We start from the raw sequence: 24,393 nt of genomic DNA, 5'->3' as shown, positions 1-24,393 counted from the left end.
ACAGACCAAAATATGAGACAAAAAGCTGGATGTTCTGTGAAAATCTGGACAGTTGAGCGATATGTTTCTGAGTCTAAAAGTAAAATGAGTTTTGATCATTGTCCACCAAAAGGGCATTTAACTTGTGGCATGACAGAGGCCTGCAGTATATGATAACCATTGTATTCCCTGAGAACATAATAAATCAGACTGTAACTCAAAATGTGAATAACCCTTTCTGTACAAAAGATAGACAAACATGAATGTCCCTTTGCATACTCATTCAGCAACAAATAAAAAGAATGAGCAGTTCAAACATGCAGTTTATAACACAGATTATTTAAACATTTCACAGGATTTTTTAGAAATATCGTTATTGTCTGTGCAGCTGCAACTCAGAAAATTACCTAATAATATGGAATGATAGTGGAGAGTTTTGGTTTTCCCACTGCAAGACAATGCTAGCCATCAGCTTCTAGCACCCTTTTAACTACAACAGGACCATTCTCGCCCAAGCAAGATTAGTGGTACTGCAGAGGGCACCTGTATTTATCATACTCAAAGTATGGTCTGCTGACTCCTGCAGCACATGTATTGTATCCTTCAGGGGCCATGTTGGAGACTCATTTACATAAGAAGAATCAGAGCCTTCAAACACCCCATTTTTTCATGATCCCTGATGGGGTAAAAGATGGTGGCTGGAATCTTCACTGGCACTTTGCTTCTGACCATTCAGCTCAATTGCATTTTATGCATTGAGCAAAACTCTGGTCATCTGGCATTACCATTTATGAACTATAGCCTTAAGATGAAAATTGCTGTTTTCACATTTCAAATAACATTTCCATTGTTTTTTATTTATGGTTATTATTTCCATGAATAAGAAGATGAGTCAGTGTACAGATGGAACAGCAATACTTGTAGTTATGTTTTCTATGTTATGTGCAAGCACCTTCATACTTCCCTCTGTGATTATGTGATATAGTATATGTTTTAATATTCCCATGACTGTATTGACAATTCTTGTTGATTCACCAAAATATATTTATTTTACTGCCATACGTGATGCATGGACATTTTTTTTTTTTGAGGAAGAATAATTCCATTTTTATTTATTCTTTTTTGGCAAAAGGAATTATATAATTCACTGAAATCATTTTAATGAAAGCACTATCATAGAGCAAATGAAAGCCACATTTATTGAAATAACAAAACACAAGTGCCTGTGTATGAACACACACACAGTCACACACACATACACACACACACCTTCGGTAAATCCAAACCTGGGTCCAAATGAAATGAACGGCTGTTCATGCACAAGAGCTCTGCTGTTCAAAATCACTGTGAAGTGCTGCTGTTAAAACGAACGAGCCCTGTAATCCAAAATGAGCACTGTTGTTAATTCCCTGGCCCCTGCTGTTAAAATGAACGGCCAGCCAAGATTTCTAAAACGAGCGCTGTTACTGTTAATTCCCTGCTGTTAAAACAAACGGCCAAGCTTTCCCACTCACATTTGCAACCGGACCAGGAGCCAGAAATGACAATGTGAGCTCCTTGAGCTCAATTCCGACTGGCTGGTAGCCCTGATCGAGCTGACATCATCGCGCACGTGATGACGTCAGCTCCAACAGCGCGGTATATAAAAAATTAAAAAAAAAAAAATGAAAAAAATCGTAAATGAAGGGGTGCCACTCGGGAATTTTGGCAACCCTGCATTTGGACCCCAAAACTCAGTAAAAACCGAGTAATTCGGTATGGTTGAGAGGTATGGTGCCAGGATCCGCCACATAACCCACGCACTCGGGTCACTCCACAACAAGTACAAATATGACTCTGTCATTGTCCATGTTGGTATGAATGACCTGAGATGTACCTCCCTATACTACATGAAGAGACATGGAAGAGCTCTCTGATCTTGTAGCCCAGGCAGGTATGACCCTAGCCCTGAGTAGTATTTTGCCATTGCCCATAATGACACCACAGTACAAGGGCAAAATGATTGACTTCAACAATTGGCTAAGCTTCTGGTGTCATTCTAAGGGGATCCAGTATCTGTCTGCTTGGGATGACATGGTTGACAGACCACGATGCTTTGCCACAGATGGCCTGCACCTGTCGCCCCTGGGATTCCGGATACTGGCTAAGGCTCTTACTGCCCCTATAGTGCCTTTTTTAGACAGGGTTCAAATAACAAATTCACCATCATAACAACAACAGGCAAGCAAAAACTGAGGGTAATGCTACTCAATGCTAGAAGTCTAAATCTCAAAATGCACTCACTCGAGGCACTCCTTAAAATGGAGAACATCGATATCTGTGCAGTGACTGAGATCTGGTTCAAGGCTCCAGAGAGCACCCCTGCACTACTAGGCTGTAACTCATACCACACTTTCCGGCCATGTAATCTGGACTGAAACACCAAAGGTGGAGGTGTGTCCATATTCATTAAGGATATCCTCACCTCCAGGCTAGTTGCTCAGCATAATGCATCCGAGGTTATCCCAGTGCAACTAACTGTGGGCAAAACTGCAATCGAAATTGTAGCTTGCTACAGATCGCCCACCATGCCTCAGGATTCCCACTCCTCTTTTCTTGATGTACTGGAAAATATTAGGGTTCAACCAAACACCCTAATAATGGGTGACTTCAACTACCCCACCATTAACTGGGAAAAGTATTCGTGTACCAACTCCTTAGCTCAACGCTTTCTGGGATTCATAAACTCCAATGCCCTAGATCAACTTATCCACACCCCCACCAGGGGCAACAATATCCTAGATCTAGTCATTACCAACATGAGTGACTGGTGTTCCACACCTGAAGTCAACTCCTCGTTGGTCCGATCCGACCATAAGCTTATCACCCTTGATATCCACATCCCGCCCCTTTCCCCCATTAAGGAAACCACAGTAAAAAATTTCTCCAAAGCCAACTTCATGCTTCTTAAGACAGAAGTGGTGAACTTCATGACACCCATGCAGATGGACAATGCAGTTACAACTGCTGAATCGTACACAAATGCACTGTATAAGCACTTACACGAGTGCATGGATCGTGCTATCCCAAACAGAACCAAGACGCTATCCTCCAAAAAAAGGAAGCCAATCTGGTGGTCCCCTGCCATAAACAAACTGTACAACAGAAGGAAGAAACTGTTGCAAATGAGAATACAATCCCATGCATGGAGGAGCTCCCTGGTCAGCCTCAGTAAGAAGCTGAGATCCCTTATAAGATCCTCCAAAGCTAGCTACGAAAACAAAATCGCCACTAAATTCAAGGACAACCACAAAGCATTCTATAGCTATGTCAACAGTCTAGATGGCAACACCCAGATCTGCTCTGAGTTAGCACAAAGGCACGAAAATTACAGAACCAACTGATATTGCCAACATCCTGGCAGATAGGTTCAGTGCTAACTTTACCCCCTTCTCACCCCCTAAAGGGCCCATATCTATACAGGAAGAATGCAGAGTCCCTGTAATCACAGCTATGCAGGTAAAAGCTGCACTCTCTAAAGCCAAAAACACAGCATCCATGGGACCGGACAACATCCCAGGCTGCATTTTACACAAACTTCAGAACGAACTGGTTCCCCACTTAAGCACCATGTTCAATAATAGCCTCGCATCAGGCTTTGTGCCCACTGAATGGCGCACAGCAACAGTTATCCCACTCCACAAAGGGGGAGCCACCACTGATCCCGGGAACTATCTACCTATTAGCCTGATGAGCCTGGTCTGCAAGGCCATGGAACGTATCATTATGGAACTCCTAAACAAAGACATTGGTAACCTCCAAACTCTGGATCCCACCCAGTTCGGGTTTATGAAAGGCAGAGCATGCCTCCTGAACCTGATCGACTTCTTTGAGGCAGTCACCAAAGCCGTGGATGAGGGTAAGGTGGTTCACACAGCCTATCTTGACCTCGCCAAGGCTTTCAACACCATCCCTCATTCTGGAATTATAGCTAAACTCACTAAACTAGGTGTAAATCCCTACGTCACAAGATGGGTTGCCAAGTGGCTCACTGACAGAACCCACACTGTAAAAGTTACAGACTCCAAATCTGACCTCAAAGCAGTGATAAGTGGAGTACCACAGGGTTCCGTCCTGGGACCTCTCCTGTTTGGTATCTACTTCTCTGAAGTACAGGCTAACACAGAAGGCCTCTGGCTAATGAAGTTCACAGATGACTGCAAACTAGGCACCATAGTCAAGTCCCCAAATGATGTGGACATCCAACAAAAGGGCCTAACTGAGACAGATGCCTGGTGTCAGAGCCATGGCCTCAAGCTCAATGCCAAAAAGTGTAGTGTCATCCCCTTTGGTAAAAACTCTGTACCCATGAACTACCTCATAGGCAGCAATATACTTAACACCAAATGCGTGATAAGAGACCTTGGGACCCAAGTGGACCATAGTCTCTCCTTTGATAGTCACATTGCCACAGTAGTCAGGAAGTCCTATGTGGCACACCTCATCATAAAAGGATTCCCATCCAGGAAAAAAGAGGTCATTGTTCCCCTCTGCTCGTCACTCATTAGAACCATTATAGAGTACAATGCCTCTTTTGGAATGTGCCTCACAAGACATCTGCAGCAGCTGGAGAGGCCACAGAAGTACCTCACAAAGAGGATTACTGGCCTCAGACAAATGCCCTACACTGACCGCCTCAAAAAACTCCAGATTTACTCTGTAACATATTGCCTACTCCGAGGTGATCTCTGCCTAACATATAAAGCTATGTCAAACCCAGAGCTGTTGGACATGCTACACCTAAAGAAATCCCAATCCCTCTGAGCTACACGCTCTAGGGACCTAAACCTTGTCACCACAATAAACGGAACATGCTGGAGGCATAGATTCATGTCCCAAAAGCTTCCTATACTCTGGAACACGCTACCCATCTATGTCAAGCAAAGTTCTTCATTAGCACTCTTCAAGAAAAATCTTGAGCGGATGGGAAATAGGAAATACACCCCGGGGGTCACTTCTGTGTGTCTGCTGGACAGTGGCACAGGAAAATAACTTTCTTGGGTGACGTAAGCTATGGAACCTTGCTGGCTAGGCTTACGTAGGTCCTTGGGCCGATAGCCTAGTACCTACCTATGAATCTATGCCTTTCCCCCTCTGCCCCTCCTCTCGAAGGTTCTACTAAAGATCAAACAGGTCAAGCCAAGGACAATCCTGATTGCACCAGACTGCACACGCCAGCACTGGTACCTACCTTTGTGCAGTCTGACAGTACTGCCACCTTTGCACCTGCCTCAGACCCCCTCCCTGCTGTCCCAGCATGAGGGCCAGATTTTACATCCTCAGTTACAAACCCTGGACCTAGCAGCCTGGTTCATCCCCAGAACCCTCAGTAAACAAGTGCTAGATGTCATCCTAGAAGCAAAAAGGCCTACTACTAGAAAATCCTATTCAGAAAAGTGGAAAACATACTGTTCTTGGAGCCACTTTCAAGGAATGGACACAACTGTGCCCAGCTTACCTTATATACTAGATTACTTAATAGAAATGTTCCACAAAGGCCTAGCCTTCTCTTCAATTAAGATTCATGTCTCTGCCATCTCGGCTCTCATCCTCTGGTCAAACAGTTCTTGAGAGGAGCCAGAAATTTATGAACCCCCCCCCCCTCCAGGAGAGCTCCCACTCCAGCCTGGGACCTTAACCACTCTTTGAACCTGCTGCTTCAGCAGTTAAAATTCCTCTCCAGGAAAACAGCTTTACTTCTAGCCATCACTTCAGCAAGAAGAGTGTGTGAATTGTAGGCCCTTATGGCCGTGGAACCCTTCATTATTTTCCATGCGGACAGGGTTCCCTCAGGACTAACCCATCATTTATGCCAAAGGTGGTATGTAGTGTGGCTTTAAATCAATCCATTCATTTGCCAACTTTTTCTCTAATCCTCAGAATACAGGGGAAAGAATCCTGCACTCCCTGGACGTGCACAGGCAACTTGGTTTCTATCCGGACAGGACTAAACCTTTCCGAAAATCTGACCAGCTGCTAGTCGGTTTTGCTACAGGGGCAGAGGGCAAACCATTTCTACACGGATATCACACTGCATCCATTTCTGCTGCAAACATCATGGGAAACCTGCCCCACAGGGGATCAGAACACATTCCACTTGGACTACGTCAACCTCTACAGCATTTCTCGGGGGAGTCCCTACCAGGGACATCCTGGAAGCTGCAACCTGGAGCTCTCTACACACCTTCACCAAGCATTACCACTTGCCTGTCTTTTCTAAATCAGAGCTGGATTTGCTACAGCAGTCTTACAGGGCCTGCTTGCCAGCCCTAATGCTTTTTCACTGCCTCCACCCATCCTCCGCTTTGGTCATCAACCCAAATGTGATGACTGCAACAGTGAAACACGAAGAACATAGTACAGTTGTGTACACTTACCATAAATGTAGATATTTCAGTGTATTCACTGTTGCAATCCTGGTTAACCTCCCTCCAGCCCCCTGACTTCTCTTTACTTCTACCTATCCTTTTTGTTTGGCATACCTTATATCATTGGTATGTACTTTTTGCTGGGGGTGTTCCACACCATGTAATTGCTTCCTATTTAGGGGGCTCCTGACATCTGGGGCAAGAAAAACTGATGTAATGACGTCAGCTGCATGTTTTATACCCATGATGTCCTGACGCCATGAAAGAAGCGACAGCATCCGACATAAAAATCTCAAGACTGGTATTCAGGCCTACTGAGGGCTACCTGCAGGCAGGTAACCCAAATGTGATGACTGCAACAGTGAATACACTCAAACATCTACATTTATGCTAAGTGTTCACAACTGTACTTTCTCCACTCTGTTGCAACAAAGCCAGTTCTCAGGCTATGGTTAAAGAGAACACCAAGTGGGTCCACTAGGTCCTGTTTTAGATTGCTTAATAAGCAACCTGGGATGCTCTTTGGTCCAACTGAGGTCATGTTTTTGGTCTTGGAGAGTGCAGATATGACCTGATCTCTAGCGATACTAGGCAGAGGACTGGTGTTGGGTATGCTTTGGGTATGGCTAGTGGGGGTGGGATGGGGTGAAGTTTGTACCAAATCTGTCAGCTAACAGGTTGGCAGTTTCCTCTGGTATAGTATGAGTGGTACCAACTACTGCCAGTTTGGCACATAGCTGGTCATTCCCTTTTATGATTATCCTTGGCTAATTTTAGCTTCATAGTTAGCTTTAGAGGACTTTTAACAATTTCTGATTTGCTTGTTCAAGCTCTGGAGGGAATTCTTCTTCTGCTGAGTTAGTTTCCTCTTGTTCTTAGATGTCAGTTTCTTCCTTTTTTATATAACTTGTTTATACTTGAGCTCTACTGCAGTGGCTTGGTTTTTTTCATGAACTGGTTTTAATCCTTTCAGGTACAGCTGAATCTGTACAGTTGCTTAAGTGTTTATACAGGTCATTTGTGTATACATCTGTGTAAGAGTCATTGTTGTCTGTGATTGTGGGGGGGGGGGGTATAAAACTTTTTATACCATCACTTAGTAGGCTGTAGTTTGCTTTGGAAAAGTTTTTAGTTTCTTTGCTCCTGTAGTGGTGACAGGTTCAGTAGTTACTTCGAGTGAGACTGATTTATGGGCCGACCTTACCATAGAGAGAATCACACAGGGGGAGTGCAGTGACCCTCCCCCCATGTTGGTGAGTACTTTGTCTAGGACATTTGAGCCCCTTGTGGGGGTGCAGCCTGTCTGTTCCAGAGCATTTGTATTGACAAAGTCCAGGAACCTATGGGAGAGCATTTTTGTGCTCATTCATGTTACTCAGTCGATGGAAGGATAGTTGAAATCTCCCATGACTAAAGTGTTCGGCTGTCTGGTGAGTGAGTCTAGTAATCCCAGGTAGGTGGTGTGCTTTTCTTGGTTCATGATGGGGAACCTGTAGCTAGCAATGATGTGGTAGGGTATTGTGCCTATAATTAATTGGGCATGTAGTAGTTTGAGAGAGTCATACTGTTTGACGAGTCTCTAGGTGTACTTGGCTTTAGTGAAGATGGCTACACCTCCACCATTGGTTCTTTCATGCTCATTTTTAGGATTGAACATGTGGAAGGCATTTTAGCATTGCATGGCCAGGGTGCTCTCCATGATCTTGAACCATGTCTCAGTGACTGCACAAACGTCAGCATCTTCCAAGGTGAGGAATGCTTCCAGGGAGTGCAATTTCATGTTTAGACTTGTGGCGTTCAGCAGCAGAACCAGTTTGTCTCAAGTGGATTTTGTAAGTTAGAAATTTTGTTCTTTTGACATTGTTTAAAAATGTCACTGTGGGGGAGGCAAGCGCCTTTTCCAGTATCCGAAAGCCTAGAAGAGACAGGTTCAGACCATCTCTGGCTAAGCAGCGTGCCTGTTGAGCATGTCTTCCAAGGCTGACAGATGCTGGATCCCCTGGACTGACACCACAAGCAAAGCCAGTTGTTAATTATTTTTGTTTATGTTGTGACAACTTAAAAGGTTTCAACACAAAAATGTCTATGTTGCTAACGTTGATACAGAATCAGAAGCAAAAAAAAACAACCTGGAACTACAATGCTCAGAGAGAGAACCAAGAAGCATTTAATTATGAAATAGTGTTTTTTTTTGCAGGGGGCAAGACCCCCTACACCCCTCTGCCAATTAATAATAATAATAATAATAATAATAATAATAATAATAATAATAATAATAATGTGTGCATAGATGTATATGTTTTATATCTGCGTGTGTGTATATATGTGTATATATATGACACACACACCCATACATATAATGCATACATATATATGTGTGTGTGTGAGAGAGTATATATACATATAGGGATGTACTCCAAAACATTGAACAAAAAACATAAAAACGCAAAGCAAATTCTTTTTGCACGGTGGCAAGTCCCCCTTACACCCCCCATCCCCCCTTGCTAGTTGTATATACCAACTCTGAGATTGCTATCCAGTGGGGAAAGGGCGTTTTCCCCAATCCCTTCTGTTTGTAGTCTGACACAAATGTAACACTAACAGAAGTGTTCAAATTAGTTTGTGTCTTCTGCCTTTGGAAAAACTTTCAATATTAGAATTGTTTGACTTATTTGGAGTGTTTCCATGTTTATATCTGTGTTTGCAAATATACTGTACTTATAAATCTGCATATATTTGTAGAGAGAGAGACAGAGATAGTTAGCATTTAGGTATGCATGCATATATGTGTGCCTGTGTAATATAAATTTCATCTGTTCTAAAATAGCTGCTGGCATGAATCTGGCATGCACAGTGGATGAAAAGAAATTTCCAGTTAAACAAGCTGCCATTGAGAGTTTTTATTAGTTTGAGTAATTAATACCAGTTTGGTTAAAAAAGCATGTTTTGAATTTTTGAAGTGTTTGAATGAATATATAAAATTGTCTTAGGACTTTAAATGTGTGATTAGAAAATGTGAAATATATAATTACAAAGTATTAATTTTATAAGCTGTGCAAGATGGATAAATGTACTTGCTTTCAAAGCAAGCTGTAATACAGCACTTTTCCTGGAGTTCATCCATTTGGTAAGCTGTACATTTCTTTTCATAGGGACAAGAAAAGAAAAACTGGTAAACTTTGTTTGGAGAGACATACTGTTGCAAGCAAATGTAATCTACATATTGATATCACTTTGAGTTATTTCAAGTGTGTGCCATTTCTGAATGAATTTTATAGAGAGGTTTCTAAATGGGTATGTTAGTGTTTAACTCTGTAACACAGGCAATATTTGGAGGATGTGATCACAATTTTCACATGCCATTTCGTTGCTATTTGGGATGGTTGTGCAAAATAAAAAAAACAATGTACCATCAAAAGAAGGTCATATAATTTGTGTTGCACATCTTATTTCTGGAGATTTTCCATGCAGTACACAACTTTTGATATTTTTCCATTGCCTTAGAATGCCTAAGTGCATTTTATTTTGGCTTGCACATGTGTGCAAGTGCAGTATGCTTTTTCAGTCCCAGAATCGCTGTGGCAGTCCACTATGCAGATGAATAAACTGCTGATTTGATGGCCGAGAGAAGCACAGCATTAAAACATTACTTGATAAATATTAATGAGCGTATGTCAACATCACTTGATAAATATTAATGAGCATGTGTGCACATCACTTGATAAGAATTAATGAAGAGAAGGAGTGGATTGCTACGAGGAAGCAAAAGCAGAGCCAGTGCCTGTTTTGTCATCTGTGTGTTCCTGAAGAAGACTGTTGTGCATTAGACTGTGTATATGATGGTGTATAGTGCATGATTGAATATTGCATTGCGCCTGTTTTGTCATCTGTGTGTTCCTGAAGAAGACTGTCGTGCATTAGACTGTGTATATGATGGTGTATAGTGCATGATTGAATATTGCATTGCACCTGTTTTGTCATCTGTGTGTTCCTGAAGAAGACTGTCGTGCATTAGACTGTGTATATGATGGTGTATAGTGCATGATTGAATATTGCATTGCACCTATTTTGTCATCTGTGTGTTCCTGAAGAAGACTGTCGTGCATTAGACTGTGTATATGACGGTGTATAGTGCATGATTGAATATTGCATTGCGCCTGTTTTGTCATCTGTGTGTTCCTGAAGAAGACTGTCGTGCATTAGACTGTGTATATGATGGTGTATAGTGCATGATTGAATATTGCATTGCGCCTGTTTTGTCATGTGTGTGTTCCTGAAGAAGACTGTCGTGCATTAGACTGTGTATATGATGGTGTATAATGCATGATTGAATATTGCATTGCACCTGTTTTGTCATCTGTGTGTTCCTGAAGAAGACTGTCGTGCATTAGACTGTGTATATGATGGTGTATAGTGCATGATTGAATATTGCATTGCAGATCTTCATGATTTTTTCTCTTGTATTGATGAAAACCTTTCCTTTTCGTTTTGCATTGAGAAGGATGATGGTTTATTTTCTTCTTTCTATACATTTTATTAATTCTTTTGCTTCCATTAAGAGTTTCTTTAGTCTGGTTCATTACTTTTTCCATATCTCTGCCACTGCTTCCTGCTGCAAAATACTTATAATGCTTTTGTCTTAAAATTAGAGCTTGAAGAGCAGCCCTGTGGACAGAGAGGCATCGCCATTACTGCATCCCGGATGACTCATGTTAGATTAATGACATGGGGTGCTTGACAGACACAAGGGGAGGATGAGAGTGACTGGCTGATGTTGGGTCACACATCCTGGTGGAGGGAAGCACTATCAGATTGCTGCAGTAAGCAGTATATGAGCTTGCCTGTATCTGTGCTGCATAAGTGTTGGGATGCTTAGTTGGGAGTTTGCACATACATCTCCTGAGGGCATACGTCAGTGAGATAGCAATGCTGCCATGAGGGAGCAGGTGTTAGGGCACATTCCCTGGTGGCAGATTGATGCTGCTCCCATATTGTCAAACTCACTGGCTGCGTATTTGGGCCAGGTTGAGCCTAGGAGAGACAAAGGCAGGTCTGGCATATCTAGCGAAAGAAGAGAGGAGCTGATGGCAGCTGATGGTCTGTTGCTGAGAGAAAAAAAATAGCATTCTTGAAATCTATGACTGTCACTTTTTTATATCACTAGACATTCTGCTGTATGCTCCTCAAAACATATTTTACTGTCACTAGTGTCTGCTGATCTATGATGCTGTTTCCAAATGCCCTATGGACTGATTCCCCTGCAGACCATCTTAAATTTGGTGCATGTCTTGTATTAACTTGATCACATAGCCATGATCCTGATGAGTTGCACTACCTACTGTAATCACATGTTTAATTTTTGCTATTAGTTGTACATTTAATTGCTAAACGTGATCTTAATGTTTTTGCTGTAGCAGGTGGTTAAGAAGTTCCTTGCGTTGACTTCAAGCCATGGCGTACCTGTTTATCTTGTTGATCCAGTGGTGTTGGGGCTGATCCTTGAAGATGGACTGCCACTGAAGAACACTGAGAATAAAGTCTGCAAGTACCTCTGTACTTCCAGGGAGTTTACTTCCTTTGCAGTGCTGGAGAACGTGTGGACAGACAAAGTAGGTTCACTTGTTTTAGGTTGAAAGTTTAAATCTCTTTATGTATAGTACACATTGATTGTCTTTAACAGGTACTGTGTTTATTGTGTACGTATGTGTTTGTTTATTAAGATTTGTTTAGTCTGACTAGGCAGAAGCCCCTTTTCAGGTGCTGCAAGTATATTTAGAAAAGCAACTGTTTTACAGGACTTAGAAAATGGTAGAGGTAACAGAAGATCTAAAATGCGATAAAGGAAAAATATATAGCAGAGTTGAATTAAACATAAAAGGGCCAGTTTGATGGTGTATAGGAAAACACATCATGGAATAATATAGCAATAACCAACTACGTTGGTGTGGTATATTGAAGATTTACCCATGTTTGGTGTGGTTTAATCACGAGGGTGAAGACAGAGTAATTAAATAAAGCTAACCGTGGGAAAATCTTCAATATACCACAGTATGGTTTCAGTTATTTCTATTGTACAATGATATTATTTAAGGGAAAAAAAATACTTACTTTTCTTAAATAATGTCTTTGTATAATGTCTCCCTGGTGCCCTTCATGTTTTTCCAGAATCCTGGAACTTTTCTGATGTACTCCCCATGTGTATGGGACTTGCGTTCCCACACTTATGCAGCACATTAGTGCTATGCAAAGGAAGCAATGGAGAAAGGATGATTTCCTTCCCTTTTTTTTTATTTAAAAGAATAAAGAAACCGGAAGACTTAGCATTGGGAGAGCCAGGACAGCGAAAATAAAAGGATAATCGGGTACATTTCTTTAGTTTTGCAGAATGTACATAATTACCTCTTATTTTTCTCTGCACTGTCTGCCTTGTTTGAGGTCTTCGGTTTTGTGAATTTATTTAAAAAAAAAAAAAAAAAAGAAAAGAAAAAAGTAAAAATTTTATGAGAGATACTAATGGAAAAAAAGTCCGGGAAACTGGACTTTTTCCATTGGTATATTCTCGGATTTACACTGGGCACGCTGGTTGGGTTGACCAGTCCACGTGCTCCTTTTTGAATATTAGTGGCCAGTCATTGTATAATGTACAGTGTATATCAACAGTTACCCCCCAAGTATAATCACGAAGAGCATCACCATCATCTGTGTCAGGACTGGTGTTAATTATCTGTAAGGCAAATTATATGACAATCACATGTTGATGTGATATTATCCTATATTAATTTTTTTTACATATTCAAATTATGTAGGAGAGATATTCCTGTGAACTGTGTAACACAGTGGTGAAGCATCATTTGTGAAAAGATGCATCTACAAATCTGCACAGCAAGTTCCTAGTGCAATAAGAAGAAGGTCCCTAGTGCTATAGGAACGTGAAGAACTTGTGAATGAGAAATAGGTTTTGAAGGTATTCTGAGATCTGTACTCTTGATCCCTTCCTCCTTTTCAGGTGATTCCCCTCTTACTGAGGAAACCAGATTTCTCTATTTCCTTCCCTTCTGCAAATATGCTATCTAAGGGAGTCATAGAACCAGTGCCTATCAGTCTGTTGGGCAAAGCTTATTGTTCAAGAATATTAATAGTTCCGAGACCACTAGAATTTTTGAAGCCAATACTGGATTTTTCTTCTCTAAACCTTTTTTATGAAGATTCAAAATTTCAAGATGTTGTTACTTTAAAACCTTGTAACTTTGATTCCTCATTCAGATTTCTTGGTAAAACTGGATCTGAAAGACACCTGACATTACATTCTTATTGCAAAGCATTTCAGACAGTTACTAAGATTTGGTGTGTTTTGCTTATATTATCATTTCTCAGTTTTACCATTTGAACTCTGCTTGTCGGAGACTCTAGGGTTTCCACATTTTCTTCCATATTTGGAAGATTGTCTTATCTTTGTATACATTCTTCCAACTTTCAAGAGTCTCTAGCAACTCTTCCAGAAACGTTTACTCAATTTGGGTGTTCAAGTCTTCTCTCATCCCACCTCACAAAATGATTTTTCTGAGATTATTTCTTCCACCAGACAGAACAGATATGCTTCAGCAGTGCTTCCTGAGTTTCACTAGCCTAAGTTAAGCATCTTCAAGGGATTCTAGAGTTCATAGCATCAGTAATAATCTGCTGCTGTTTGCCAGAGTACACATTACTAGACTACATGCCAGGATGACCTGGGAGGTAGCAATTCAGCTCAGTCTGACTCTTCTAGCCTCGTGTATTCTGTCAGAGCAAACCCATATTGCAGACAAGCTCAGCGGGTCTAAGATAGAGCCCCCAATGCATGGAAACTTCATCCTGAGGTCTTCCAAGAATTGATTCAACTTTGGGGAACACCGCAAGTCAGTCTGTCTTCTTCTTTTCAGAGTAGAAGAACTAAAGAAATTCTGCTCAAGGATTCTTTGCAGTCAGGCCTGGAAAGCAGATGCTGTCTCATTCTTGTGGATAGGAAAGTTCTTGTATGCTTTTCCACCGATTTGCCTGGGTTCTTCTAAAGATCCACAAGTGCTCTACAAAAACTGTGGTGGCAATTTCCTTCTGACCAAGGTTGCAGTGGTTCTCCCTTCTTTTCAGTATGGCTAAGGGCATTTAATGCAAACTTCCCCACAGACTAGATGTAATCACATGGGGGGGGTTGATACCTTTTAGGCACCTTTTTTGGAGGACATGCAGCAGATATTAAAGGAGACAAGAAAACCTGCTACTAGAATATCGTATATGTGCAAGTGAAAAAGATTTTCTAGTTGGTGCTACTCAAAGAAGCAGAACCCTTCTCAGGTCCATTTGCCTCTGTTTTTTAATTATTTTTGTAACTCTCCAGTGGTTTATCATACTCTTCTGTCAAGGCCCTTTGATCCCCTGCTTTCTAATAATGATCAGTGATCTAGTTAAAAGGGGTCTTGCATGCTTGCCTACCTAGAACATCGGTGGCTCTTTTTTGGGATCTCAATTTTAGCTTGTGAAACTTACTTTGTCACCATTTGAACCGTCACGTGAGACTGATTTGATGTGATTAACAGTGAAGACTGTTCTACTCATTGCTTTGATATCTGCTAGGAGAGTATTTGAGTTACAACCTCTTATGCTGAGTCAACCGTATCTCATTTTTCATAAGAGCAGGGTTGCCTAAAATTGTTTAGAGTTCAACTTGTCAAGCTAGAAATCTCCCAGTTTTCCCCTGAACTAAAGAGCAAGATGGAGAAGATGCACACATGCAGCTCGGATACTACCTACACAAAACAAAGCTGACCAGCTAGTTGTCTTCTGTGAAGGTAAGTGTAAGGACAACCAGTGACGAACTTGACCATTTCTAAATAGTTACCTCATGCTATTACTTTTGTTGTACTCTCCACAATCAGCCACTTCAGGCAGGGTTACAGCTCATTCAACAAGGGCATTAGCTTCTCCAGTGGCATTCTGGAAATGGGTTGACTCCAGAAGTATTGTAGAAGTAACAACATGGTCCTTTGTACATACATTTACAGAACACTACAAACTGCATTCCTTTTCCAGCCCAGAACTGGCTTTATCAGGACCATTTTCTAGGTGCTCTAGGAGTCTTCGTTATTGTCCTCCTCCCTCTTTTTCTAGTTCTTTCTAAGATATGGTAATCTGCTATTACAGCTTAGGCTACTGAAATGGTATCCGTGATCCACCTGTCTTTTATGTGTAGCATCTTGTGTGCTCCTGGTGGTTGGATCACCTGGGAGGCCACCCAAAGTGCTGGGAAGATGGCTAGTGTGGGTGGCAAGACCTATAAAGCTTGGGCTACAGCCACAGTGACACATCAGAACATCTACTGTTATATGAAGTTTTTTTTTTTCTACAGTATTCTCTAAAATGTGTTTTATTGCTGCATTTATCAACAATGTTCTGTGCAGTTCTCATGCATGGTTCACATTTAATTCTATCACGGCTGACTCATTTTTATCCAGAAGAAAGTGAAAACCCTTAGACCCTCCCACTGCATAACCTATCCTAAATACTACTTTCCCCACCCAGCTTTCATTTATCTGGACGTTCTGCCAAAAGCCTTTTTTCCCCCATCTCATTCTCTTCCATGTTGCTGGAGATCAGTCCTGTTTTTTTTTTCCTTCCCCATATAATATAACTAGACTACCTACTAGCCTGTTTTAGTTTCCAAATGTTCCCATTTCTGCATTTGGATTTTACTTGGTCTTTGATTCAATAACACCTTTTCTCAATTACTTATTTCTGCCAGTAAGTTAACAAATTCTTCAGTGTTTGGAGTTTGTTTTCCATTTTGTAGTTATTGCTGTTTTGGCCATTATAAAAATCATTAACACTCTGTCCTTTAAATTTCCTTTTGTCTGTCCCTCATCTACCCAGTTAAGCATATACCGGGTTCTGTCTACCTGACCATCCTTTTTTGTCACTTTTTCATCAATACCTGTAATTCTTTGAATGTCCAAAATGTGTCTCCAACTCCCCATCTGGCAGTTCTCACATCTCCAGCATCCACTGTCAGTCCCTAGGTAAGTCTTATTTAGCTTTTCTGGTTGTTGTGTCTTTCAGCTTTTCCCGGTTAGGGGTCGCCACAGCGGAACTCCTGTCCGCTAATGATTGGCAGTAGATTTTTACGTGCTGAGTTGCCAGCTCTGACGCATGACCTTCAATGAAGGTACGCCCATTCATGCATGTCTCCACACAGAAGATGCTCTAGCTGAGAATCGAACAGGACAATGTCTTACTGTGAGGTGACAACGCTACCGCAGCACCACCACCACAGTCCTTATTTAGCCTTTCTGGTATATAAAAATATTTGTGCAAATACTTCCTTGAGAAAATTCTAAATTTTCTGGGTTTGGTGGATAATTTAGGGCCTAAACAAATCTCCCTTCAGTTTTTCCCTGAAATTTCCTTACCTAAACTCTCACTCCAGTGATTTGCTAAACTTGTGTTCTTTGCCAAACTTTTTGTTGATCAAAGCCTTATATAATCACTTACTACTTTTTTTATTATTGGCTTCTTTTGTTCTAGATTCTGTCATTATTTATACTAATTCATGCATAATTACATTTCTTCTTTTTATTTCTGCCTCGTGATCTTATGGGATTTGGTATAGTCCTCTATACCTAATATTTTCCAACCCTGTCAGTTGGAATTTGTCATGCAGCTGTATCCATTCTAACCTTTTCCCCTTTTTATTTCTACAAAAAATAGACTTTTCTTTCAAGGCCACACCATTTCCTTAGGAAGTCCAAGCTGATAGGAAACTGCCCCCAAAACACCCCTGTCATTCTAGCTCAAATCTCCAGAATGAGTAATGTTTTAATTTCAATACAATCTCTAGAATTGTAAATACTCCTCCCATTTGGTCATCATAGTTCAAATTGCTACTTGTTTGGGAACAAATTATTATCATCTGCGTTTCCTCCTGTTAATATTGTACATGTCCATTTTGAGTCATAGTATGGGTTCTGCAGATAGTAAGTTATTTTTAGTTTAGCTGCTCTGTAATACTAATACAGTGAAGGGACTGCCAAGCCTTTCTCTTCTGCTGACAATAGCGGCTTCTGTTATGGTAAGTTTACTTACACAATTGTGTTCTCTTCTACTTTGTTCGGTTAGGGAGTTTCAGATGCTTACTTTATGTATGTTTGTTTTTAACACTACAGCTAATGTAGAAATATTGTGTGGAAAATGATGGCCATAATTTTTATGTTTCTATACCCATTCTGAAATGTAGGTCACTGAGACTATCAAATTGTTTGGAACCAGACATTTTTGGGGGGGCAATGCTTAATTTACAACAGATATGTACAGCTGGACTGCTAATGGTAGTCCATGTTTTTGAATATTCATAAACTTTCATGTAGAATTTACTTCCTCCGTGCTTGCGTTTGCTCTCATTGAGACCAAATTCCACCATACCTCCCACCTTTGATACTTATTTTTATTGCATAGTGCATGGAGCACTGCAGTTGTGCTCCAAAATTAATTTATTAAGTGCTTTCCTAACTTGACATCTGATCTTAATAGCAGTCAGGAATGTTTAACAAAAGCTTCCTAAAGACACCTTGACACTGCTAAGATCAGTGCAAAGGACTAAAAACAGTACCAGCTTGCAAAGAATAATTGAGGAAGGACAAAAACTTTTAGAAGCTGTTAAAGCATCACTCTACCACACTTGTGGAATAACAGTGTCTAATAGCTCATAAAACTGATGTTCATCGTGTTTCACTGTTGCAGTCCTAACAAATGGGTTATCTGGCTCCCGGTAGCCCTCAGTCGGCCAGAATACCAAAGGTAAGCAAAAATTACGTCTGTTGTAAAGGACATCAGGGCGTCCGATACAAAAGGAGGCAGCCAATGTCACTTCCTCAGTCTTCCTTGCTGCGGAGCCTGAAGCAGAAGCTTTTCATGCACGAGTGCTGGTCGGCAGTTTATCTTTGGTTTCCGACTACAAGAGTTGAAGTCTACTACAGCGAAGTACCCCATTGGGGATCCTCTTTTCTTGCCTTAACGAATGTCAGAAAAAGTTAATTGCCTTACCTGTGGAAAGCAGATTCCCCATAGAGATTTACATTCCTATTACATTATTTGTTTAGGCCTTGATCACGATGTTCCCAAGTGTGATCTGTGCCTCCTTTAATCTGCGTACTATCAGTCGTCAGGTTAGGATTTTGGCTAGGCATTTTGGAGTTTGGCCTAAGTTTGTTGGTATGGTGTCCGCTGGTCTTCAGGCTTCGGGTGTTCCGAAGAAACTTAAGGATAAGGACCGCAACAGGCCTCAGAAAGCTAAGTCCTCAGATGAGGTTAAGTTGGTAGTCAGTCAGGCGGTAGCCAGTGAGACTCCTTTGCAGTCCGCAGATGTACAACCACAGGCCTTGATTGAGTCCGAGTGCCTTAGGCCTTCAGCCTCTGTTTTGCCTTCCGACTTGTCGCCGGTTGCCTTTTCTGCTGGAGCCGGAGCCGCTAAGCTGACTCCGGTGTCGGAGGCCTCCATTTTGCATTCTGACTGCAAACTTCTTCTTTCAACATCTGCTGCAACTTTGGCGGTTATCAGGCCTCCTGAGTCCTTCAGGCTTGCAGGTAAATTTTCCATTCATTGTTGTATCTTTCGGCTTATCCCGGTTAGGGGTCACCACAGCGGAACTCCGGTCCGCTAATGTTTGGTAGTGGATTTTTACGTGCCGAGTTACCAACCCTGATGCACAACCTTCAACAAAGGCATGCCTATTCACGCATGCCTCCACTCAGAAGACGCTCTAGCTGAGAATTGAACTCGACAACGTCTTGCTGTGAGGCGACAACACTACCGCAGCACCACTACCACATTCGTAAGCCTGTGAAAAGGCAGGTTCCAGCTTCTTCTCGTTCACCTCAATCCCAAATGGTTAAAATGGCTAATGATTTGACTTTTATTAGGGGGTTTTCAGCCTCCTCCTCCTCCTAAAATGAGTAGGGATGTTTCTCCTGAGATTTTGTCCTGCTCAGGTTTTGATTCTTCCAGCATTTCTGCTGATGAAGAGGAATTTTCTCAGGCTTTTTCTCCCTTTGAGGATTCTGATGCAGAGGAGTCCATCCCTTCGGCCTCTCCTCCAGAGCATTTCTGTTTTGGTGATACTTTAAATACCCTCAGAGAACATTTTAAATGGGAAAGTTAGGATTATCCCCAATCCAAGAAACGGATTAGGGAGTTTCTGGATTTACCTCAGCATAAACCTCTTGCTATTCCCCCCTGTATTGGAAGTTATGTGTTTCTGGAAAATTCCTTGTCTCCAAATTCAGTTCCCCGTGCTCCCAGGAAACCTGACAGGTACTACAGAGTCCCTGATTCTCACCTGTTTCTTTTTCAGGAATCCATTGGTGGATCCAGAGGTTATTTCTCAGGGCCCTAAAAGAGTTAAGGCCACTGTTACCAGGAATCCTGTTCCCTCTGACAGGGAGTCCAGGAACCTAAATAGGTGGGGCAAGAAGGTTTATACCTCTGCCACCCTAGCTGTTAGGGCTACCAATTGTCTATTTCATATGCTGAAGTACCAGCAGCACACCTCGGAGGCTATTAAGTCTAGGATAGCATGTGTACCTCTTTTGGCAGAGAGTAAAGACATGCAGGATTTACTGAATTAAGCCAGTCTGGTCAATAAGCATTCTTTGCATTGTGGTTTTGACATCCTTGAGGCCTCCAGCAGGGCTATGGCTACTGGATCTGTTATTAGAAGACATGCTTGGCTCAGGGAACAGCCTCTTCCAGAACCTGTCAAGGCTAAGCTTTTTGGATGTACCTTGCATAAAGACAGTCTTTTTGGCAGCAAAACAGAGGAGGTACTGAAGAAGATGGAAGATAAGGCCAAGTCCATGCAAACTGTTAAGAATTTTCTGCAAGTTCAACCCCCTCGCTTTAGCAGGAATTACCTTTCCAAGAGTTGGATCTTTCCTAATTTCAGCAGACAGAACCATTCCAGGACTAGAGGTTACAAATCTTCTAGGGGGCAGGGGGGATACACCTCAAAGGTCTAGGCATTGGCAGGCTTCCACTTCAAGCAAGTTCTCAAAAATAGCTATTAAAAGATTTGGAATTCGTAAAGACTCTTCTCTCTTTCCTGGGTTACACTCTCAATGAGGGAAAATCGAAAATGGTACCATCCAAGGAGATAACATTCCTGGGAGCGAGTCTGGACACAGCCGCCCAGATGATATATCTCAACCCAGGAGAAGCAGACATCTCTTTCAGTTTACTTCAAGGACTTTGCAAACCTGTCCCAGCTCCCTGCAAGCTCTGGGATTCATGGCATCTTGTATTCTCGTGATTCCATTTGCAAGACTGCATATGAGGAAATTGCAATGGTACCTCAAGATCGTTTGGTGTCAACACTTGGAGGACCTGGATATGATGATTCCTCTGCTTCCATCTCTGCAGATTGAGTTTCTGTGGTGGGCAGCAACCTGTTTACAAAACAAAGGCATGCCTTTTTGGACACCTCTTGCCACTCAAGTTCTGACTACAGATGCATAGGACTACACCTGTGGAGTTCAGCAGGTCTTACTGGCTTTCAAGCATCTTCTTTCTCCAGGGACCCTGCTTGTCAGGACAGACAACGCCATGGTCATGTGGTACATCAACAAGCAGGGAGGGACTCGCTCTTACCCCCTGTGCAGGCAAAGCATGAATCTTTGGTCCATGGCAGCATCCCTGGACCTGCATCTCCTAGCTCAGTTTCTTCCAGGAAGGCTCAATGTTTTGTCAGACCAGTTGAGCAGGCAAACCCTGGATCCTCACGAGTGGCAGCTGAACAGAGCAGTCTTTTACAGCATCGTTCAACATTGGGGCACTCCTCAGGTGGATCTTTTCCTCCCCAGGCAACCATCTGCTACCTCTCTTTTGCACCAGACAGCAGCACAGCAGAGCCTGGAAAGTGGATGCTCTGTCCTTCCCTTGGACTTTGCTTTCAGTGTACGCCTTCCCTCCTCTTCCTCTTCTTCCCAGAGATTTAGTGAAGGTCAGGGATGAACGTCCAAGGACTATTCTCATAGATCCGGACTGGCCCAGACAGCATTGGTATCCGTTGCTTTGCAGTCTCTCCCATCTTCCTCCTTAGCATCTACCTCTGAAGCCAGATCTTTTGGTTCAGGAAAGGGGAAACATTCTACATCCTCATCTTCAGTCCCTCCATTTGGCAGCATGGCTCATTGCATGACTCCTTCCCTTTCTTCCTCCCTTTCCCAACAGGTGGTTGACGTGCTGAGGGAAGCCTAGCACTAGGAAATCCTATGCTGGCAAATGGGAAAGGTCCTCTCGATGGATGCGGGTTAGAGGGGAGTCTGCTTCTCAACCTACCCTTCCTCTAATCCTGGAATACCTTGCTGATTTGCTTCAGGGTGGTCTTTCTTTTTCCTCTTTCAAGATCCATGCTTCAGCCATCTCTGCTCATTGTTCTCTTGAACAGCTCATTTTCTCTCTTCCTCTGATGAAAATTTTTCTCAGAGGTGCTTGCAATTTAAAACCTTCCAGAAGAGCTCCTACTCCAGCCTGGGATCTTAATTTTGTTCTGGAGAAACTCACTCTTCCTTCTTTTGAGCCAGCTGCCTCTAAAGATTTCTCTCTTGGAAGACAGTCTTCCGCTTGGCTATAACTTCAGCAAGGAGGGTTTTGGAGCTGCAAGCTTTGACTGTGGAGCTTTTTCTTATTTTCCATGCAGATAGAGTTTCTCTCAGGACTAATCCCTCCTTTATGCCTAAGGTGGTTTCCAGCCTGACTGTTAATCAGTCTATACACTTTCCTACCTTCTTTCCTAATCCTCACAATAGAGGTGAAAGGATCCTACATTCTTTTGATGTGCACAGACAGCTCATGTTTTACCTGGACAGAACTAAGGACCTTCGGAAATCAGCACAGTTATTGGTCAGTTTTGCCCCTGGAGCCCAGTGCAAGGCTATTTCTAAGCAGATCATTTCTAAATGGATTGCACATTGCATTACTTTTTGTTATTTCTTTCATGGCAAAGCTCCGCTTCAAGGGGTTAGGACCTACTCTACTTGAGCGGCTTCCACTTCTGCAGCCTTTCTAAGGGGTGTCCCTACTAAAGACATTTTGGAGGCTGCCACATGGTCTTCTGTCCACACTTTCACAAAGCATTATAATCACGGCCGGCCTTAGGCATAGGCGAATTAGGCAACCGCCTGGGGCGTCATATATGTCGGCCTCCTAAAGGGCACAATTTGTGTTTATTTTAATTAATTTACTTTTCTTATTATACGAACACATAATATGAACAGTAAATTAATTAAAATAAATAAGTAAATGATAGGGCGCCAGAATCCTAGTGTGAGGGGGGAGGGCAAGAGCCCTCCCACTTCTATACCTGCAAGTTGGCCAGAAGGAAAAAAGAAGGGAAAAAAATCTTCATTTGACAGTAGTGAAGTCTTCTCCTTTAAGGAGGAACGTACATACATCACGTACACGCTGATGTGGATGCAAAGATGTTCTAAGTTGCACGCGGAAATTAAACTAGCACTTTAGTTATGAGAGGAGGTAATTCCATGTGTACGCGTGTTGTCATTCGTCTTAAAAAGAAGGTAAATGTATGGGTCTGTCTGGGAAGTTTAAAGTGGGCTTCTGTATGCCAGAAGAGAGAAAGTGTGTGTGCCTGGTTGAAAATCTATGACATATATCTGTGCCATTTCTTTCAATACTTTTGTTGGCCACTCATAACTGCGGATACCAGAGTTCCTTGGTGATGCGTGGCCATCTTACTATTGCAATTCTCTCCCTTTTTGTGCTAAAATTATAACAAGTATCGTCTTAAGCTATTTTGCGATTGAGTTCTTGTATTTTATACTGGGTACAGTGGATATCGGTAAGGATTACACTCTCATCTCCTAAACTATTCTGGAACGACGCACCTCTGATTAACTGTTTCAATGTTTGTTAACAAGATTACCTTGAGGGCAGACTTTATCTGGATCTTTCAGCTTATCTCATTTATCTGAATCTGCAGGTACTGTTACTTTGCATGGAGTGTTTATATTCACTGTAGTCTCTTGATTTAGGAAAGTCTCCGTGATTTTACAGTGCTTTAGCTGTTGTGCTTTGAGAAGTAGCTGGGATGACTTGTCTGCACATATAACTGGCTTCTTGCTTGATTACTGATGTGATTACATGGCACAATGCTCATAGCTGGTGAAATTCCTGTGCACTTTCTATTTTACCACTGTATATAACATGTGATTTTGCCATTTTTAAATTGTTTTTGCTATACCCTGTTTATATGGATTACCTGCACTGGTAGATAACCATTCTATTTTTGTAGATCTCTGCTTAGTGATGACTAATTAGTTTCTGTAATGTGCCAGGGAAGTTTTTTTTTACTATTTAAGCAATACTGAATTTTGCTAGCTTCAACTTTAAGTACACTTTACTAAAAATTTGACCTTCCTTTCCGACTGTGCTGAGTTTATGGTGCGGCACATCTCTGTTGGTTATATATTATTTTTGCCTCATATTTTTGGTCTATTCCTCATAAAATTTGTGGTTTGCTGGCAAATCACTGAGGATTTAAATAATTAAATGTCATACATTTGAGTTTCAGCCTTCATTTCCTTCCAAAAATGGCATGCTAAGACAAATGCTGTTCTAGCAGCTTTAAAAGTCTATAAGAGCAATATTTATAACGTGCCCCTGTTTGGAGGCCTTTGCCCCCCCTTTATTTTAGGATTTTTTCAGATTTCTTGTGCTAGGTGGTTGAGAGGTATGGATGCATGGTATGTAATGCCCTAGTTGCTGATTATTTGTTGCATTTTAAGAGTGGATAGGGGTTCTGCATTACTTAGTGTGCCCTATTTGTATAAGATGCCTAGTAGCTATGCACTTGTCGTTTTCTCAGTCATTCATGTAATGTAGGCAATTAATTCTTCAATAGCAGCAAGCACCGAATTTGCAGATGAAACAGAAATGTAAAGTTGTTTACCAGTAACAGCCACTTCATTA

At 41.8% G+C, this 24,393-nt stretch overlaps 1 protein-coding gene across 2 annotated transcripts in view; it reads left to right on the top strand.

Annotated features, from left to right (window-relative positions):
* The window catches only part of FKTN (fukutin), a 553,910-nt gene that overhangs the window by 43,377 nt on the left and 486,140 nt on the right, over window positions 1-24,393 (top strand). Inside the window, exon 3 of one of the 2 annotated variants that reach the window (XM_044061118.1) lies at window positions 11,801-11,995. In XM_044061118.1, coding sequence (XP_043917053.1) covers window positions 11,801-11,995 — 195 coding nt within the window. The remainder of the gene's footprint in view (window positions 1-11,800; window positions 11,996-24,393) is intronic. The other variant, XM_044061119.1, reaches the window with a different exon arrangement.

The sequence above is a fragment of the Protopterus annectens genome, chromosome 2.part0 (assembly GCF_019279795.1).
Source record: "Protopterus annectens isolate FY-2018-M chromosome 2.part0, PAN1.0, whole genome shotgun sequence".
Taxonomy (NCBI): Eukaryota; Metazoa; Chordata; order Ceratodontiformes; family Protopteridae; genus Protopterus; species Protopterus annectens.
The sequence above is the reverse complement of the archived record's forward strand: the minus strand, read 5'-3'. Positions and strand labels throughout refer to the sequence as shown.